The 18,163-nt window shown below is 36.0% G+C and overlaps 1 protein-coding gene across 2 annotated transcripts in view; it reads left to right on the top strand.

The window, feature by feature from the left end:
• The window catches only part of LOC124544812 (alpha-tocopherol transfer protein-like), a 138,763-nt gene extending 121,825 nt beyond the window's left edge, over positions 1–16,938 (top strand). For both annotated transcript variants that reach the window (XM_047123502.1, XM_047123503.1), the window contains 4 exons: positions 4,668–4,920; positions 5,022–5,132; positions 13,638–13,749; positions 16,265–16,938. In XM_047123502.1, the coding sequence (XP_046979458.1) occupies positions 4,668–4,920; positions 5,022–5,132; positions 13,638–13,749; positions 16,265–16,395 (607 nt within the window). In that variant the 3' untranslated portion in view covers positions 16,396–16,938. The remainder of the gene's footprint in view (positions 1–4,667; positions 4,921–5,021; positions 5,133–13,637; positions 13,750–16,264) is intronic.
• The last annotated feature ends 1,225 nt before the right edge of the window (positions 16,939–18,163 follow it).

Below are 18,163 nucleotides of genomic sequence, written 5' to 3'. Positions count from 1 at the left end.
TGGTAGGTTAAAAATTGTGAGCCTTTGTGCATGCCTCCCAGGGCTGTCTCAAGAGTTTCAGTTTATCACTTCTTTCCCTCCATAGCTCAAGATATTCTTAAGTGAGACTGCTGGTTTGAATGTTCAATACATCAAAAGCTGCTGCAATTGGACACATAAATCTACAGGCCAATTTTTTAACACACTGCTGAGAAAAGAGCTGGTTACACTCTAAAACGTAAATCAGAGACAGTCATTGATAATCACACTGGCTCTGAAATAATGAAAAGAAAAGAAAGCAGTGCAGCCATTCAGCCAACAGTGTGATGAGCAATATTGAGAAAAACAGATTGAATTCCAGGCAGACAAGCGATTCAGTTTTTTAACTGTTGGGCAACATTAAGAAATGTTGTGGCTTGTAAATGGTAGGACTGATACAAAATACCAGACACTTACAGATTTTCTGTGGGGCTGCTGGTAGCTAATGGGTCAAATCATTCATAGAGGGGCAGGATTCTGTGCAGAATAGGAATGCCAGTGAAATATGTAACACTGGAAAAATTGATGGTAATGAAGCACAGCTTAAAAAGGATACGGATGTCTATATTTGAACATATAAAAATTCTGTATGAATTATTCAAACTTAAACATTATAAGTCAACAAAATTATAGCATTTAGCTACAGTAATTATGGACCTTACCAAGGTGGCTTGTGTTCCTCACTGACATAGACCACTAACAGAGGGATGGAGGTGGGGGGTATTTGTGGAGTGGCCAGACTAATGTATGGTTCCTGAAGAGAGGCAGCAACCTGAAACACTCTTTCCCCAATAGTGCATAACTCATGATGCACTATTCTAGCTGACTAACTGCTAATTCAGTGCAACTAATATGCATGCATTCCTGCAAGAAATGGATCAGTGAGACAAAAATATGCTCACCTAAAGCGTCAAAGTGTTGTTTGTTGCTTTGGAGGTCTGCCAGGCTGATTTTTCAGAGAAGGACACTCGTTGATGTGTATGAATCTTTTTTTTTTTCTTTGCTTCTTGCCATACTGTCATTAGATGCATAATTTCACATTATTCTGAAAAAATTTTGTCTCACAGTCAGAAGGTCATGTTCAAAAGGTCTGAACATTTTTCCACCAAACAGTATCTAACAGTCACGTGTGTTATATATCTGAACTGATATGAGAGTGTTGTTGCAAGAAAGTATTGACTCACATCCACTTTCCTTAGAGCCAGAGATGTACAGACTGCTTGCAAAGATGATAATGTTAACTGAAAACTGTACTGTTTGTAGATAAAATAGGAACTTGTATCCCTGTGGAATGCAAATTACAAACTGAACTTCTATCATTCATAACGTAGTATTTGTTATTACTGGAAATTTTAAATAATGGAAACTTACATTATTTTTTAAAATAATTCCTGTTTTAAATTATGTTCCTTTATATTTTTGTCAATTTCTGACATGATATTGTCAAGATGGTTCTGTGATTACATGTTTTCAACTTTTAATATACAAAAAACTCTTGCTGACTTGAAACAGATAATGAACTGGTAATAGCTGCAAAGTCTTTTATTGTTTCAAGTTCTTCTGCAAAAATGATGTATCACATGTTTGTAAACTAACATGGGATAAAAAATAATTTTGTTCAGTAAGCTCAAGTCTCAGTACATTGTAAGCCATTTCAGTAGTTGCAGGACCAACAGTCTGGGTGATTGACCGATCTGTCGTTGTAACATTAGTCAACATGACCTTGCTATGTTGTTGGCCTCATTGAAGCATAAAAGTCTGCAGAAATTTCAGATAAGTAGACTAGCACTGTGAACAAAGTGATGATGGTGAAAATAACCTCATGTTAAAAATAAGTGACATAATTATTCACCAGTACTTTTCTTCAGGAAATGCAAAATGTAGTGCTGCTAATAGAGCTATTTGAAAGTGCATACCAGTATCCTGCCAAAACTACAGAAGGAGAATAAACATTTCAGAGACCAGATGGACAGTTCATAATGTTGTGAAAAAAATAAATTAAATAAAATAAAATAAATGGCATGAGAAAGTTTTGAACACGGCTTGTTTGCTTCATAGTCCAATCTTGTGACCACTTAACCATGATACTGCAGCTGATAATGATTGCTGAATATTGCACGTGTTAAGCTTGGACCATTCTCTGTTTCTATTTTGCTATGTTTCATAGTTCAGTCCACTTTCCTTGCTGTTTTCATGCTTGATCTGTTTTCAGTGTTTGACGGGCTGTCCATTGGGCCATCTTAGCACTAGATCTGAGGGCATGTGATGGGGAGTTTTCCCTCTTAAGTGCAGTACTTGTCAGCTGTCTGTCTCATAATTTTATAGTTTAACTGAATTTCTGTTTTGATAAAAGGGTCATTTAAAAGTTCTGCATACTGTAAGATAGAACTGAATAAGACAATTTGTATTACAAAATACCTTTATAGACCTACAATATAATCTCCACTCTTGCTTATGACAGCTTTCCACTATTTTGACAACATCTGTATTCTGGATAGGACACCTATACTGTTGTGCTGTCTAGTTACTAGGGTCACCTCACTGGACACTTCATTGGTTGTGTCAACATCTTTTCCATGGAGTTGTTTCTTCAATTTGGAAAACAAATAAAAATGTGATTGGCTCATACTAGAACTGGGGAATTATGTGTGGGGAAGTATTTCCCATCCATATTTGTCAAAGGCTTCTTTCACTGGTAGGGCAATATATGGTCTCCCATTATCATGAAAAATGAAGGCAAGAGCTGCAGATATGTCAGGTCTTCTTTGATGAATATTCAGATGCAAAGTATTTTGCAGGAGCAGCTTGTAGTCTGAACCTGCTACAGATGTCCCTGGGGCACTTGATTTGTAGCTATGACTCATTCATGTCACACACCAAGATCATCTTCAGTTTCATCTTTGATTGTTGGAGGTGAAACGTTTTTGGCCATAGAGGGTCAGAACTTCTGCATTGTGATGACTGAGACATCAGTTCTGGCTCAAAATCTCATTTCAGGGTTCATCAAGTGGAAAAATTCTTTTGAGAAACTGTTCCCCTTCCGTTTGATAATTTTGAACCAATTCTTGCACAATTCTTTTGCGACCTGCTTTCTGCTCTTCACTCAGATCATATGGAACTCATCTGCCAGGAACTTTTCTCACTTTAACTTTTCAGTTTTGATTCTGTAAAATAACCTTCGAATACATACTGTGAAATCATACTGAGGTTCATAATGCAGCATGAAAGAAAAATTTACTTCAGTTTTTTGCTGCCTGTTGCTTTTTTTTCCAGTCACAGATGCAGTTGTTAAAATTCATCACTACATACATAAGTGTCAATCAACATTAACAGCCAAACTGGTTTAAAATGTTCATATCTGCATCACTGCGTGATCTGATTCATTCTTCCATTGATATGTGCATATTTTTAAGTACCATATGATGATTTTGAATGGTTTTACTGATTTCTCCTATATGGTGGTGTCTCTCTGAGTAACTATTACTTTTTCTGGGGACTGGTAATCACTGCATATTGCATTATCAGTTTCTGTGGCATTTCAACACCTATTGTCTTCAACCCATTGCTTCAGTACCCAGTGCCCATTGTTTTCAATTTTAGTAATTTATTTACCAGTGATACCCTTCAAAGTCATTAAGAATATGAAATACAAATACTGTTATAGTTCAGTGCCATTTTTGAAGCAGCAAAATTTACTGCCATGAATTAGTAGTTATATTAAAAGTACTATGCAGGTCACAACACACCACTGAATAATGAAATTGGATAATGAGTAATGAAGTTGGATAACCTACTACTTCAGCGACAGAACCGTCTGCGCGCCGGTAGCTGAGAGGTCAGCACGACAGAATGTCAATCCTAAGGGCCCAGGTTAGATTCACGGCTGGGTCAGAGAATTTTTCTGCTCAGGGACTGGGTGTTGTGTCATCCTAATCATCATCATTTCATCCCCATCGAAACACAAGTCGCCAAAGTGGCGTCAAATCGAAAGACATGCACTCGGCAAATGGTCTACCCAACGGGAGGCCCTAGTCACATGACATTTACATTTTAGTGACAAAAGTATGAAACCCCATACATAAATCACTAAAACAAGAAACCTTTGCACATGTCAGTTCTTTATTTCTTGTACAGAGGTTGACACAATACACTGTAACATTTTAACCATTCTCAAAACACTTATATAAAATCAGATATAGAAGACATTCCATAAACAAAAACTGGATAACTGGAATCAAACCTCAATGTCTGTGATGTCACTGGACCAGCTGGCCTTCAAGTGGGACAACAAATGTCAAATTCCTTTTGCTCATTTCATACTCTGTTCCATGCAAAGCTGATTCTTTTAAAGATTTCTGTCTGTGCCCAGGTGATACCACTGGATAATGATGAAAAAGGAGAAGAAGAAGAATAAAGAGAAAGAGAAATGTGGAGGGGTGGCGGGTGGAGGGGGAGGGGGGGGGGGGGGAGGAGGAAGAAAAATAAAAATAACTTGTAAACTTAATCAGTACAGAAAAAGTGTGAGGAAATGTGATTCATTAAAAGATATTTACTTGTATTAATTTAAAAAGTCACTAATTATATTAATGTACCTTTAATTTTTCATCAAGAGTAATATTTATTTTATGCTTCATTCTTTCATTTTTCAGGTATGTAAATACATTTCCTGCAAGAGACCCACATGGTTATCGGATACTGTTCCACAGTCTTCGACTCTATGAGCCCTCTAAGTACTTCTTTTCTGATTCTGTCAAACTCATATACATGACGATTGATGCTTGTAATCACCTAGATGGTGCCCTCCCCGGTTACATCATTATGTTTGACATGGTAGGAGTGAAACTTGGACATATTGCACGAGTGAACCTGTTACTACTTCACAAGTTTTTCCAGTATGTTCAGGTAAGGTAGATAAGATTTCAGAACTTGTCTGAAGTTACATATGTCATATTGCTGAATCACAAATTATTTGTCTAAGACTCAGAATTTCTCTTATATTTCAGGAAGGTCTGCCTGTCAGATTAAAAGCAATACATATTGTGAATGTGATACCAGTTATTGATAAAATAATGCTCCTTATTAAGCCCTTCATGAAGAAGGAATTATATAGTATGGTAAGTGGTTATATAATGCTCCATTTTCTCTTTCTCAGTGATGCATTCAGATTACCTTTAACATTACCTATGGACTTATTAACTCATATTTGTAGGCTTTAAATTTATATCATCACATTACTTGTATCCTTTTGGACCTACATTTATAGGTAAATTAAAACTTTTTAAATGTGAGAAGTAGATATTCAGGAAAAATTCAGTTTCTTTACATCTGTCAAAATATACCACTCACATTTCTGTAATGCCACGTATACCTTTGTTTAAGAGATTCTCTCCCACAGTCAGATTCAGAAGAACATAAGAAGTTGAGTTCTCTTGTTCATTCATTCAGACATTATATTCTGTAAATGCTATTATGAACAAGAATTTTCAGGGCCATGGAATGCATCAAGTTACGCATTAAAAGGTGGAAGCAGCCACTGCAAGCTACTTGTGTAAATTATAACAATGTTCAGTTGCACCTAATGCTACTCTATTCACATTGATGATCATGAGATTTACTTCACATTTACCTTTATAATTATCATTACTAAGCATTTGACAGCTGTTGCTACATGAAGACCTCATCTTTGCTTTCCCATGCTTAATAACTTTCATCTACAGAAATCCACATTGCTCCATCATGTTTTCTAGTATCGTCAGTATCATCCACTCACCTACTATTAGATCATCATCATGGTCTTTCTTCATTTATGAGATTCCAGGAAGGCATTTCCTTAATCCTTCTACTATCCATTCACTGTGATATATATCCTGCCCACCTCCCCTTCACTTTAATTACCATCTTAAATCTATGGCTTAATACAAGAATAATCAATGTCAGTTTTTCATGAATTTGTGATACATTGTGTAACTGGCTAAGAAAGTACCCATGTTTTATTTATTTAGATCCCATAACTCCAATACAGTGAGACATTTACCTGAATATAGGACATGTCAGTTTATTACAATTATACAAAAGGTATACACAAAAAAACCATCTCGCAAGAGGAGATATAGGTATAAGACAAAATACACATTAACAGATATAGACAAAATTACACGTAAAAAATTCAAATAAAAGTAGATCTTAATAGCTTCATAAAGACATAGTAATGTTAACTATGATTCCAACTATTGTAATGCATAAGAGAACATCAGATTTAATTAAAAGGAAAATGAATTGGAGTTAACACAGTTGACATATTCTTCAACCAAATAAAATGAATTATCTATTAAGTAGTGTTTGAACTGTTGTTTAAATTTGGGAAGCTCATGGACAAGTGATTTCAGTGATGGTGGGAGAGCATTGAACACCTCGCATCTCATGTAATTGTCTCCTTTTTTCATAATACTAAATTTTTTTATTCATTATGGAAGTCCATCTTCCTCCTGGTATTGTGGGTATGGTGTGAATCATTAGTTCTGTACAGTTGCTCATTTTTACCATTGAAACATAACAGGAGTAGATATATTTACATGAAGGTGTCAGTATTCCTAACTTTACAAAATGGTTTCTACAAGAATGTCTAGGCTGGACTCCACTCATTAGCTCATTATCCTAATAACTCTCTTTTTGGCAATGAATGTTTTGTAAAGTGGCAGAGTACACCAGAAAACTATGCTGTACAACAATAATGCATGGAAGTAACTAAAATAAGCATTTTTGTGATGTCTTGGTCACGGATAGAGGATATAATATGAACAGCGAATGTTGATTAGTTTTTGAGAAGTTGTAAAATATGTTCAGGCCATTTTAGATTCCTGTCAATATGTACACCCAGGAACTTGGAAGACTCAACTTGTAGTAACTCAATACGATTACATTTAATACTTAATTGATCATCCACTTTCTTACTTACTTGGAAATTAACAAATTGAGTCTCATTAACATTTGGTGAAAACCCATTATCTTCAGACCACTTAAGTACTGCATTAAAGAAAATATATGCTGATTCTTCAAAATTTGGTTGGGAGTTTTGTTGATGAGGATGGAGGTGTCACCAGCAAAAAAAGTAAAATGAGTTTTAAAGCTACGTCACAAGGGAAGATCATTGAAGAAGATGAGGAAGAGAAGAGGGACAAGCACAGAGCCCTGAGGAGCACCACAGCTAATATGTTTAATCTATGAGCCAGCTGAGTCACTTATACCATAATATTTAGCCTTTGCTAAGAGAATTTTATGTTTAACTCTATCATAGGCCTTACAAAGGTCACAGAAAATTTCATCCAGATAAAATTTATTATTAGAAGACTCTTATGATTTGATGGGTGAAGAAGAAAATAGCTTGTTCTGTTGATACACCCTGTTGAAATCCAAACCGGCTACTGTTTAATACTTTATAATGAATGAGGTGGTCAATACATCTTTTGTGAACCAATTTGTCAAGAATTTTAGATATGGTTGTTAAAACAGAGATGGGCTGGTAGTTGGTAATGTCTGTTTATCAGCTTTTTTAAGGAAAGGGTTGACAATAACATACTCTCAGGAACTCTATCACACTGTGTAGAGTCATTGAATATATGGTACAGTACTTTGCTGATTGGCTTATAGCATTCCTTAAATAATCTTGAAGAGATACCATCAATGCCAACAGAATTCTTGGTTTTCATCCATCTAATTATATTCTCAATTTCATGTACTGTGACAGGAGAATTTTAAGCTGCTTTTTTTTTTTTTTTTTTTATTTATTTTTTTTTTATCGCTTTTTGCAGGGATAACATGGCTTCATTGTCAAAACAAGTTTTATTTGTAGTGCTGATGCCAAAAAGTGGTTGTCAGTAATTATTTCAACATTTTCATGAATGGTATCATTTGTTTTAATTTTTACAGTGTTTTCTGCAGCAGGGATTTTATCTGTTTCACTTTATATTATGTCCCACATGGTTTTAATTTTATTATTAGAGACATCATTTCCTGATTTTATAGAAATACTCTTTGCCCTTCTTATAACTTTTTAAAGGATAGAGCAGTATAGTTTGTAATGTTTTTCCTTTTCTAGAATATAACTGGATTTGAGTGAGGCAATAAGATCCTTTTCATTCTATAAAAGGTTTTGATGCCCAAAGTTAACCAGTTTTTACTAGAATAGGTTTCATGTCTGAATCAGGCAGTCTTTTTCGGAAAGGTTGCTTTGAATAGGCAGATAATTTTATGTAGAAAAGCATTATACTTGTCACTAACATTCTCAAAGAGCTCAAACTGGTCCCAATCATCTTCTTGTAGGGAATTACAGAACATATTGACAAATTTGCATTAATTTCTCTTAAAGTTTTACTGCAGGAATTGTTCTTACTAAGAGAGCTAACACTTTCAATTGAAAGTAGTTGACCATCATGGTTTGAGAGCCCATTTAATATATGTTTTACAGTTGTGTTTAGATTTCTGCTTCGGTTTAAGAAGATGTTGTCAATTTCACTCGTGGAATTTGATGTGACTCCAGTCGATATGAAAGATTAACCAAACTGTATATTTAATGGGAACAACACAACATGGCTTTCAGAAATCTGATATCATATCATAGACATGGAAGTACTTCATGTGGCAATAACCAATATTTAGATTGGTGGAGGATCTTCCATGGTTCCCACAGGCAGAACAGCTGGTGTCAGTAATGAGGAAGGCAAAACTAAAATAGAAGAAGAAAAGGAAGTTCATTTCAATTTAGCAGAATCTAGCTATGAGCAGGAGAAGATCCACAAAGAGAAAAGTAGGGAAATCAAAGCACATATTTCCTATGCTCTGATTTACAAACGTGTTTACCAACACCCCTTTTATACATTGGGACAGCTTTTTATAAATGATTGCTGTGAACTCACACTTAAACTGTGTATTCCATAGCCAACACGGATAAATCTGTTCAGTTATATATGTGGGATGAAACTATCGTGGGCTGTGAAGGAAATGAAATACCTTTTTATATTCACAAGCTATGTTCAGAGATTCCTGCAGTTGTAAGAATAGCAATATTATTTTCTCAGCCACATTAATGAATATATTTCATGAGGAAAAACACTATAATAGTAAGTTTGATGATATTGATAATATGTTCCTGAAATCTGGTCACACTCATATAGAGGCCGGCACCATTCATGCAGTTATCAAAAAAAGATACACATAGGGATTGGAAATTTGATCAGATTAGGCCCAATAAAGGTACTGTAACTTGAGCAGAATGATTTTCATTGATGTTATGTTAACAGAAAATGAAAAATTTTGGGAGAATCTGTTAGGCTTAAGATAAATGGTTGAATACAAGCATCATTCATGTAGAAATGCATACTTTAAATTTTTGTTCAATCTGCGACAGATATCCCAGATATTAAATATAACAAAAATGGGTGAATCACGACTTGCAACCCAGACCCACAGAGTAGGACAGTTTACCAGATCTTGTTACCAAACCATCCAGGAGACTGTGTAGAGAACTTACTGCATGAAAGTGGTGATAAATAATGTTACAAGTGCTGTTTCGTCTCTCTCTACTATGGACATATACACACAGTGACGGTTGCACAAAGGAGATGCCTGGAAATAACTCAACTTACAACATTATTTTGTTCTGTTTCTTTTTATTTATTTATTTATTTATTTACATGTCTAGTTCCATAGCACCAAACTGAGGAGCATATCTCCATGGTCATGGAATGTGTCAGTATATTAAATTACAACATAAAAGTAATAACAGATAAAATAAAATGTTTATGAATCCAAAAAAAGTCAAACCATAAGTCTAAGTAAACACAATTTCTCTTCATATCAAAATACAGGGATCAGAGTGAAATGAAAAAAATGAGCAAATTTTAGTTACACAGGTATCTGATTTTATTTTATTGTCTTAAGGCATATTTCATAATTAATAAATGTCATAGAAACAACCAATGTCAGCAAAATTATAGTTAAGAAAAGTGCTAGAGAACTTTTAAATAGCACAAATATTAGTATTTATAGTCATATTTAATATAATCATAATCATACTTATTAGTACAAAATATGAAACTGCAGAATAAATATTAACAGTAATAATGGCATTGTAGCTTTCCTCGAAATTACAATGCCTAATTCTCCAAGTTAGATTTTTCGACATTGGTTATTCTTGCGTTAAGCCACAGAATTATGATTTCTACTCCACTTTATTCCCTGAATCATTTATTTATTTTCCTGTCTGTACTAGTAATTTCAACCACCCACTGATCATTGAACAACTCTCATTGTTTGAATGGTTTCAACCTCGAAAGTCCATGTCTCAGTGCCATAAAACAAAACTGTTAACAGGTTCTTCAAGAAAATTTTGTTTCACACACAGAGGACACTCAATTTTGAACACCCTCTTCTGTGTATTTTTTTTCCCACTGCCTACCCAGTAGCTGTCTTCAGCTAGATACAGACTCGTCACCCAATTTTCTGACTTCATCATTAATTTGCACTATTTTCTCAATACCATACCCCAGTTTAGTCATACTGTAATCAATTTAAGCTTCCTTTCAAACTTGCTCTGTATTAAGTTCCTCCATTTGTTGTTTAAAGTTACCTACAGCAAATGCAAACAGCACAATGCCATCACCAAAATCAAGTTGCTACAAGTATGTTCCATTAACACATATTCCATCTTTGTTGTGTCAGCTTAAAGCTCTGAGAACCTCCTGTTAGAGTATTTCTGGTGATATTTAGTCTCCTCCCTCCTCTTTCTGTTCTAAATTTCTTGTGGAAACTGAAGCATTAACATATGTATGAGTGTTTTTTGGTACCTTTAGTTATGCTTAATCAGCATCTTGTTTCTCCAAGGCAAGTACACAAATCATGGAAATCAAGCTGGTTCAGGTATTTTTCCACAATCTGTTAATATTAGACAAAATGGTGATTTATTCTTGTGACTCCATTGCATGTGTGTGAGCACATGCGTGTGTGTGCCCTATTAGCTCTGAAAAACTATTTGTCTGAAAGCTTAGCATCTTGTTTGTATGCCTACAGACTACTCAGTGTCTCAACTATATGGTGAGTTGTTACCTTTACTCCATCCACCATTTATTAACATTAGTCTTCTGTAAGAACCATTCTGAGGTTAATGTTTATGGTGACTCATTGTCACACTGTTGTTGTTCTTCACTGCTTGCTTTTCAATATACTAACCATGAAAGTAGCACCAACTGTGAATTTTGGAAACATTGTCACAGTAACTATCCCTATTGTCTTTATGACATAAGCTAGTGATGACATGTGGTGCCCTTATAATTCCTTAGTTAGAAATTTCTGCGATACTTCCATCAATTTTTTCCTAATACTTGGTTTGAGAAAATTTGATACTCAAATTGTTATGTACATGTAAAATGTAATTTGAGTACATTAATACAGTTTATATTATGTAAAGTGTCCATGAAAATGTGAGTGGATCCAGCTCACTAACTTCTACTTTTATTAAAGGGTAGTAGAAAAAATCATTCAACCTTTCCCATTATACATACAGGGTGTTACAAAAAGGTACGGCCAAACTTTCAGGAAACATTCCTCACACACAAAGAAAGAAAATATGTTATGTGGACATGTGTTTGGAAATGCTTACTTTCCATGTTAGAGCTCATTTTATTACTTCTCTTCAAATCACATTAATCGTGGAATGGAAACACACAGCAACAGAATGTGCCAGCGTGACTTCAAACACTTTGTTACAGGAAATGTTCAAAATGTCCTCCGTTACCGAGGATACATGCATCCACCCTCTGTCGCATGGAATCCCTGATGCGCTGATGCAGCCCTGGAGAATGGTGTATTGTATCACAGCCATCCACAATACGAGCACGAAGAGTCTTTACATTTGGTACCGGGGTTGCGTAGACAAGAGCTTTCAAATGCCCCCATAAATGAAAGTCAAGAGGGTTGAGGCGAGGAGAGCGTGGAGACCATGGAATTGGTCCACCTCTACCAATCCATCGGTCACCGAATCTGTTGTTGAGAAGCGTACAAACACTTCAACTGAAATGTGCAGGAGCTCCATCGTGCATGAACCACATGTTGTGTCGTACTTATAAAGGCACATGTTCTAGCAGCACAGGTAGAGTATCCCATATGAAATCATGATAACGTGCTCCATTGAGCGTAGGTGGAAGAACATGGGGCCCAACCAAGACATCACCAACAATGCCTGCCCAAACGTTCACAGAAAATCTGTGTTGATGATGTGATTGCAGAATTGTGTGTGGATTCTCGTCAGCCCACACAGGTTGATTGTGAAAATTTACGATTTGATCACGTTGGAGTGAAGCCTCATCTGTAAAGAGAACATTTGCACTGAAATGAGGATTGACACATTGTTGGATGAACCATTTGCAGAAGTGTACCCGTGGAGGCCAATCAGCTGCTCATAGTGCCTGCACACACTGTACATGGTACGGAAACAACCGGTTCTCCCATAGCACTCTCCATACAGTGACGTGGTCAACGTTACCTTGTACAGCAGCAACTTCTCTGACGCTGACATTAGGGTTATCGTCAACTGTAACAAGAATTGCCTCGTCCATTGCAGGTGTCCTCATCATTCTAGGTCTTCCCCGGTCACGAGTCATTGGCTGGAATGTTCCGTGCTCCCTAATATGCTGATCAATTGCTTCGAATGTCTTCCTGTCAGGACACCTTCATTCTGGAAATCTGTCTCAATACATGCCCCATGCTAATCCATACATCAAATGGGCATCTCCCAACTCTGCATTTGTAAACATTGCACTGACTGCAAAACCACGTTCATGATGAACACTAACCTGTTGATGCTACGTACTGATGTGCTTGACGCTAGTACTGTAGAGCAATGAGTCACATGTCAACACAAGCACTGAAGTCAACAGTACCTTCCTTCAATTGGGCCAACTGGCAGTGAATCGAGGAAGTACAATACATACTGACGAAACTAAAATGAGCTCTAACATGGAAATTAAGCATTTCCGGACACATGTCTGCATAACATCTTTTCTTTATTTGTGTGTGAGGAATGTTTCCTGAAAGTTTGGCCGTACCTTCTTGTAACACCCTGTATATTCAACATAATGAAATAGGCCTATGTTTTTTATTTGCGTCATTGTGCCTGCCATTTAACAGTTTCTGAGCTCTATCCATGTGCATGCATTTAGTTAGAAGTGTATTTGTTTTATTGTTTGTCTTTTGCCATTTATTATATGAGTGGTTATTTTTATTACATTTCTGCTTCTTCAGGAATGTTGTTTGTATAAATAGTAACAACATATTCAAGAATGGAGGGCATCATTTGTCCCACTCTTGAGTGTCACTAATAATGAGAGCTCCAAATCACAGAGTTAAGCTTCCTGCATGCTTGAAGCTGAAAGTACCAAATAAGATCGAATTTCATAATATCTATTTTGTATATCTTAAGTTAACATTTCTTTCTCCAAAAATGGCCACAATGAATATTTCTGCTTATGTCAATATCTCTCTAAGAAAATTGAAAGATATCCCCTAAATGAAAGAATGCTACTCTATCTGGTTCTAATAACATAATGTGTTATTGTTTCTGTTGTTAGATCCATTTTCATAAAACAGCAGACAATTATGATGCACTGTATGAACACTTGCCACGAGAATGCCTTCCTTCTGATTTTGGAGGGCAACTGGCTAGTTTAAATGAGTTACAGGGTGAGTACAAAAATAATCATTACATACTACTGAGGAATAAAAGGATGGAGCAGGAAGACAAAAAAGTAAAAACTGAATTATTGCAGAAATAAAGCAAGTGTATGTAATTACTGTAAAATGATAAGAGGTATCTTTTAACATTACTTGAAACACTGAACATTCAGAAAGAAAGGAAATGACAGCTCTGAGCAAATAAATTTGTATAGTTATTTTAAAAACAAAGAAGATGTGACTTACCAAACGAAAGCCCTGGCAGGTTGATAGACACACAAACGAACACAAACATACACACAAAATTCTAGCTTTCGCAACCAATGGTTGCTTCATCAGGAAAGAGGGAAGGAGAGGGAAAGACGAAAGTATGTGGGTTTTAAGGGAGAGGGTAAGGAGTCATTCCAATCCCGGGAGCAGAAAGACTTACCTTAGGGGGAAAAAAAGACAGGTATACACTCGCATACACACACATATCCATATGCGAGTGTATTACCTGTCCTTTTTCCCCCCTAAGGTAAGTCTTTCTGCTCCCGGGATTGGAATGACTCCTTACCCTCTCCCTTAAAACCCACATCCTTTCATCTTTCCCTCTCCTTCCCTCTTTTCTGATGAAGCAACCATTGGTTGCGAAAGCTAGAATTTTGTGTGTATGTTTGTGTTTGTTTGTGTGTCTATCAACCTGCCAGCACTTTCGTCTGGTAAGTCACATTTGCTTTGTTTTTAGATATATTTTTCCCACGTGGAATGTTTCCCTCTATTGTATAGTTACTTTATTTGTTTCCACAAGTGATTAACATTCACAGTGACATCGTGGAAGACAAAGTAGTTCCTGTTGTACTTATAATGACTAATCTCCTTTCTGCTACTTACCCCCTCCCCTCTTTGCATCTTCTCTCCTATCCTCCGCCTAAACAGCAACACTTCACTGTTTGCCACTCTCACCATACTATCCCTCCTCCTCCCTACCCCAGCCTCCTCTGCACCCCCACCCAGTTGCCACTCCCATCATGCACTGGTGTTGCTGCTCGCAGTGTAGTTTCAGCGCTCTGAGACTGCAGATGTGCGTGCAATTTGCGCTTGCATGAGTGTGTGTGTGTGCATGTGCGTATGTGTGTCTACTGCTGACAAAGGCCTTAATGGCCGAAAGCTATGATTGTGTGAATCTTTTTATTGTGCCTATTGCGGCTCAGCATCTGTGCTATATGGTGAGTAGCAACTTTCCTTCTCTCGTATTGTTACAAAGACTGAAAATCTGATTCACATGTAAAAGTAAAGTGTAATAGTAGTTAATGCTACTTCAGTTGTTATTAGAGTTGTTATTTGTTTTCTATAAATGATTATATAACAATTCATTTCAGTAAAAACCCAAGGAAAGGTGTTAATCCACCGATGGAGAAAAGTGATAAAGAATTATTAATTCAGTTTTCGTTTTTGTATATCTTGTATATACAAAATTATTATTAAAGATTATTATTAGAACTGCACATATCTATGGCATTTAAAAGTGAGAGTGATGACATGTTATATTTGTGGGAAGGAGGGAGTGGAGGAAGGGAAGACATAGACAGTAACAAACTGTGACCTCCCCACACCAGAACTAAATGCTGAAGCCATGCCTGTAGAACAGAGGTAATAGAAATATTTGATTTATAAACAATATGATGACATGTTCACATACCCAAAATGCATGATTGAAAGTAATGAAATAGTAGGGAACTGATTATGGATTGGGGGGGAAGGGAAGACACCAGGGCTAGGGGCAATATCTGAAGTGAAGTGAATGTGCAACAGAGGAGAAGATTCATGTAATGTGGATTACCATCAATAAAACTCAGAGTGGAGACCCAGATGGTAAGGCTTGTGATGCAAATATTGAAGTTGAGTGTGTTTTGTTCAGTTGCATGATCTCCCATCGACCAGTGAACTTTGATCTTGGCCATTGTTTGAAGTCAGCCATTCATTCCAGTGGATGATTACATGATGGTCACACTCATAACTAGATTTGCAGAAGCTACAGTGTAGTCTGTATTGATATGACTGTGTTCTGAGTGGCCCTTTCTCACAGGATGTAAGATACACCAGTGGTTTGATTATTCATGATCTGCTGGGTCTGTTTATATGACTAGTATTGCATGTGGGGTGATTAGCTTTACATGTGATATGCTGAAACTTCTGAATGGTCTAATATATTTCACCAACATTGATTTTATCTATAATTGTGACAGTTTTCAACTGAGCTGGCATAGGAAATTTGAAAACTGATTTGTTAATTGATAAAAAATATTACAAAATATATAAATGGTTTATTTTTCTTTATAGTTATTTTAATCAATTTGATGACTTTTGCATTTATTATTCAGTTCATTTTTGTATCTAATTAATTTTCATTTCCCTATCTAATTATTTTTTTAATATCCTTGCAATGTTTCATTTTCTTAGTAAATTAGTAGTAAGCTTAAGCCTTATGACACCATAACAGTGGTCTTATTCATTCTCAACTAATAATTTTTTTGTCTTCCAGAACAAAACATTGAGAGACTGCGGGCCCTAGTTCCTTTTTTCAAAGAAGATGAAAACATGAGGTTAAATAAATCCAAAGCTATGGATGAACCACCAGAACCTGTTACACTGGATGCACTGGAACTGGACTGACCACAACTAGATTACTGTACATCTCTGAACTTAACATTTTATCAACAGTCATCTGTGATCTTACCTGCTATACTTAAGGGAACAAACCTGTAGGAATGTGTTGAAAATGATACTGTTTTATACTATGTGCAATTTGCTTTAAGAATGCTGTTGAGAAAGTGAGGAAAATGTAGAAGCAGATACTTGTCAGAAGTACTGGGGGTTCCATATTCAAATAAAAAGATCAAAGGAATATTTAGTGCGCCCCTGATCTATGTTTAGCAGTAAATTTTGTTGCATACTTCACATTAATTTTTCTCAGATGATCAGCAGGGGTGGTATGATATTTTCAGGTTGTGTAAGATGTTTGTTAGTTATAGCTCAAATTAAAGGATTCTGTTTGAGTTTAGGCAATCTGATAACATTCAAAATTCTGGATACATATAATGGAACATGTTAAGGGTTCCCAACTCTCACTACCTACACTAAGGAGAACAGTTTTTGTCTTACTTAAATAACAATGATAACGGTAGCTATTATCGTCCAATAAAATCATGTACTGTACATTGTATCAGTATTTTATGAACCAACTGTTCCATTTTGTAATAACCATATTGTGAAGGAGGTGTTAAACCTAATCTTCATTGTTAACCTACCTGTAACTAGAACGTCATGAGAAGCAGATAAGAGTGTTATACTGACAAATGTTTAGCATTAGTGTATTCAGCAGCTGCATTTTGTTCTACTATATGCCATAATAGAAAGACAACTTGATGTGCATTTGTATCACATTACTCTTCATACCTGTCTCATGGTTACCTGTACTGAACAATATTCAGCCTCCTCATATTACATAGAAAAATGCCTTGAAGAATATTGAATACTCTCTCCCCATCCACCAGAAAATAGATGAAAATACTTCAGTGAAACTAAGATCTCATAAATCTGCTTAGAATAAAACCTAAGAATAAGATAACCAGTCTTTTTGTATCTGACAAAGAGCAGAGACACTTGGCTTTATTAACATCCATGATTACTTATGCAGAACTGGCTGACTTCAATCTCTCTCACACCACCCGGATAAAATTTAACAGGACATACTGTACTGTAGGAAGATGATATGATGCTCTTTACCAATGGAGTCTGTTGAGCCTTACTTGCCATTGGAGTGGTGGGGTGCTAACTACCATACATACAGTAAAGGACTACCCTTAATGGAACAGTTAAATCATGTACTCCTATCCCTCACGAGAACCATTGGCCTTGAAGAATTGGACACTCACCTGTGAGAGACTGAAACAGATCCTGAAGCCCTTTTCCATTACTGTAGCTGATTTTCTACTTTGTAAATGTATAGGTGTCTAAAATCTTCAGTGGAATCAGTTATTCGTGTAGCATCACATGCTAAACAAAATAAAATCATAATTATTCATATGGCATCATACTCTAAACAAAATAAGACTAATTTTCTTTACATAATAATATGCATTTAACATACTTAAGGAACTGACAAAAAAACCATTTTGATGTGAATGTATTATTGATTGGTGTTCCTGTAGGACACAGATGATGAAGTTTCCAGTTGACCATATTTGATACATTTCTAGTTGTCCATTGGAGTTGTTAAAAGACAGTCAAGCAGAAAAGTTGTATTTGCTATGTTACAGTTTACCACTACAGGTAACATGTAGGTTGACAGTGTGCCATTGAGAAAACTGCTTCTCGATTGTGATGAATAAGAATATGATGTCAGCCTCTACAGGTTTCCTAAGGTGATAACATGTTGAGA

The sequence above is a fragment of the Schistocerca americana genome, chromosome 8 (genome assembly GCF_021461395.2).
Source record: "Schistocerca americana isolate TAMUIC-IGC-003095 chromosome 8, iqSchAmer2.1, whole genome shotgun sequence".
Classification (NCBI taxonomy): domain Eukaryota; kingdom Metazoa; phylum Arthropoda; class Insecta; order Orthoptera; family Acrididae; genus Schistocerca; species Schistocerca americana.
The sequence above is the reverse complement of the archived record's forward strand: the minus strand, read 5'-3'. Positions and strand labels throughout refer to the sequence as shown.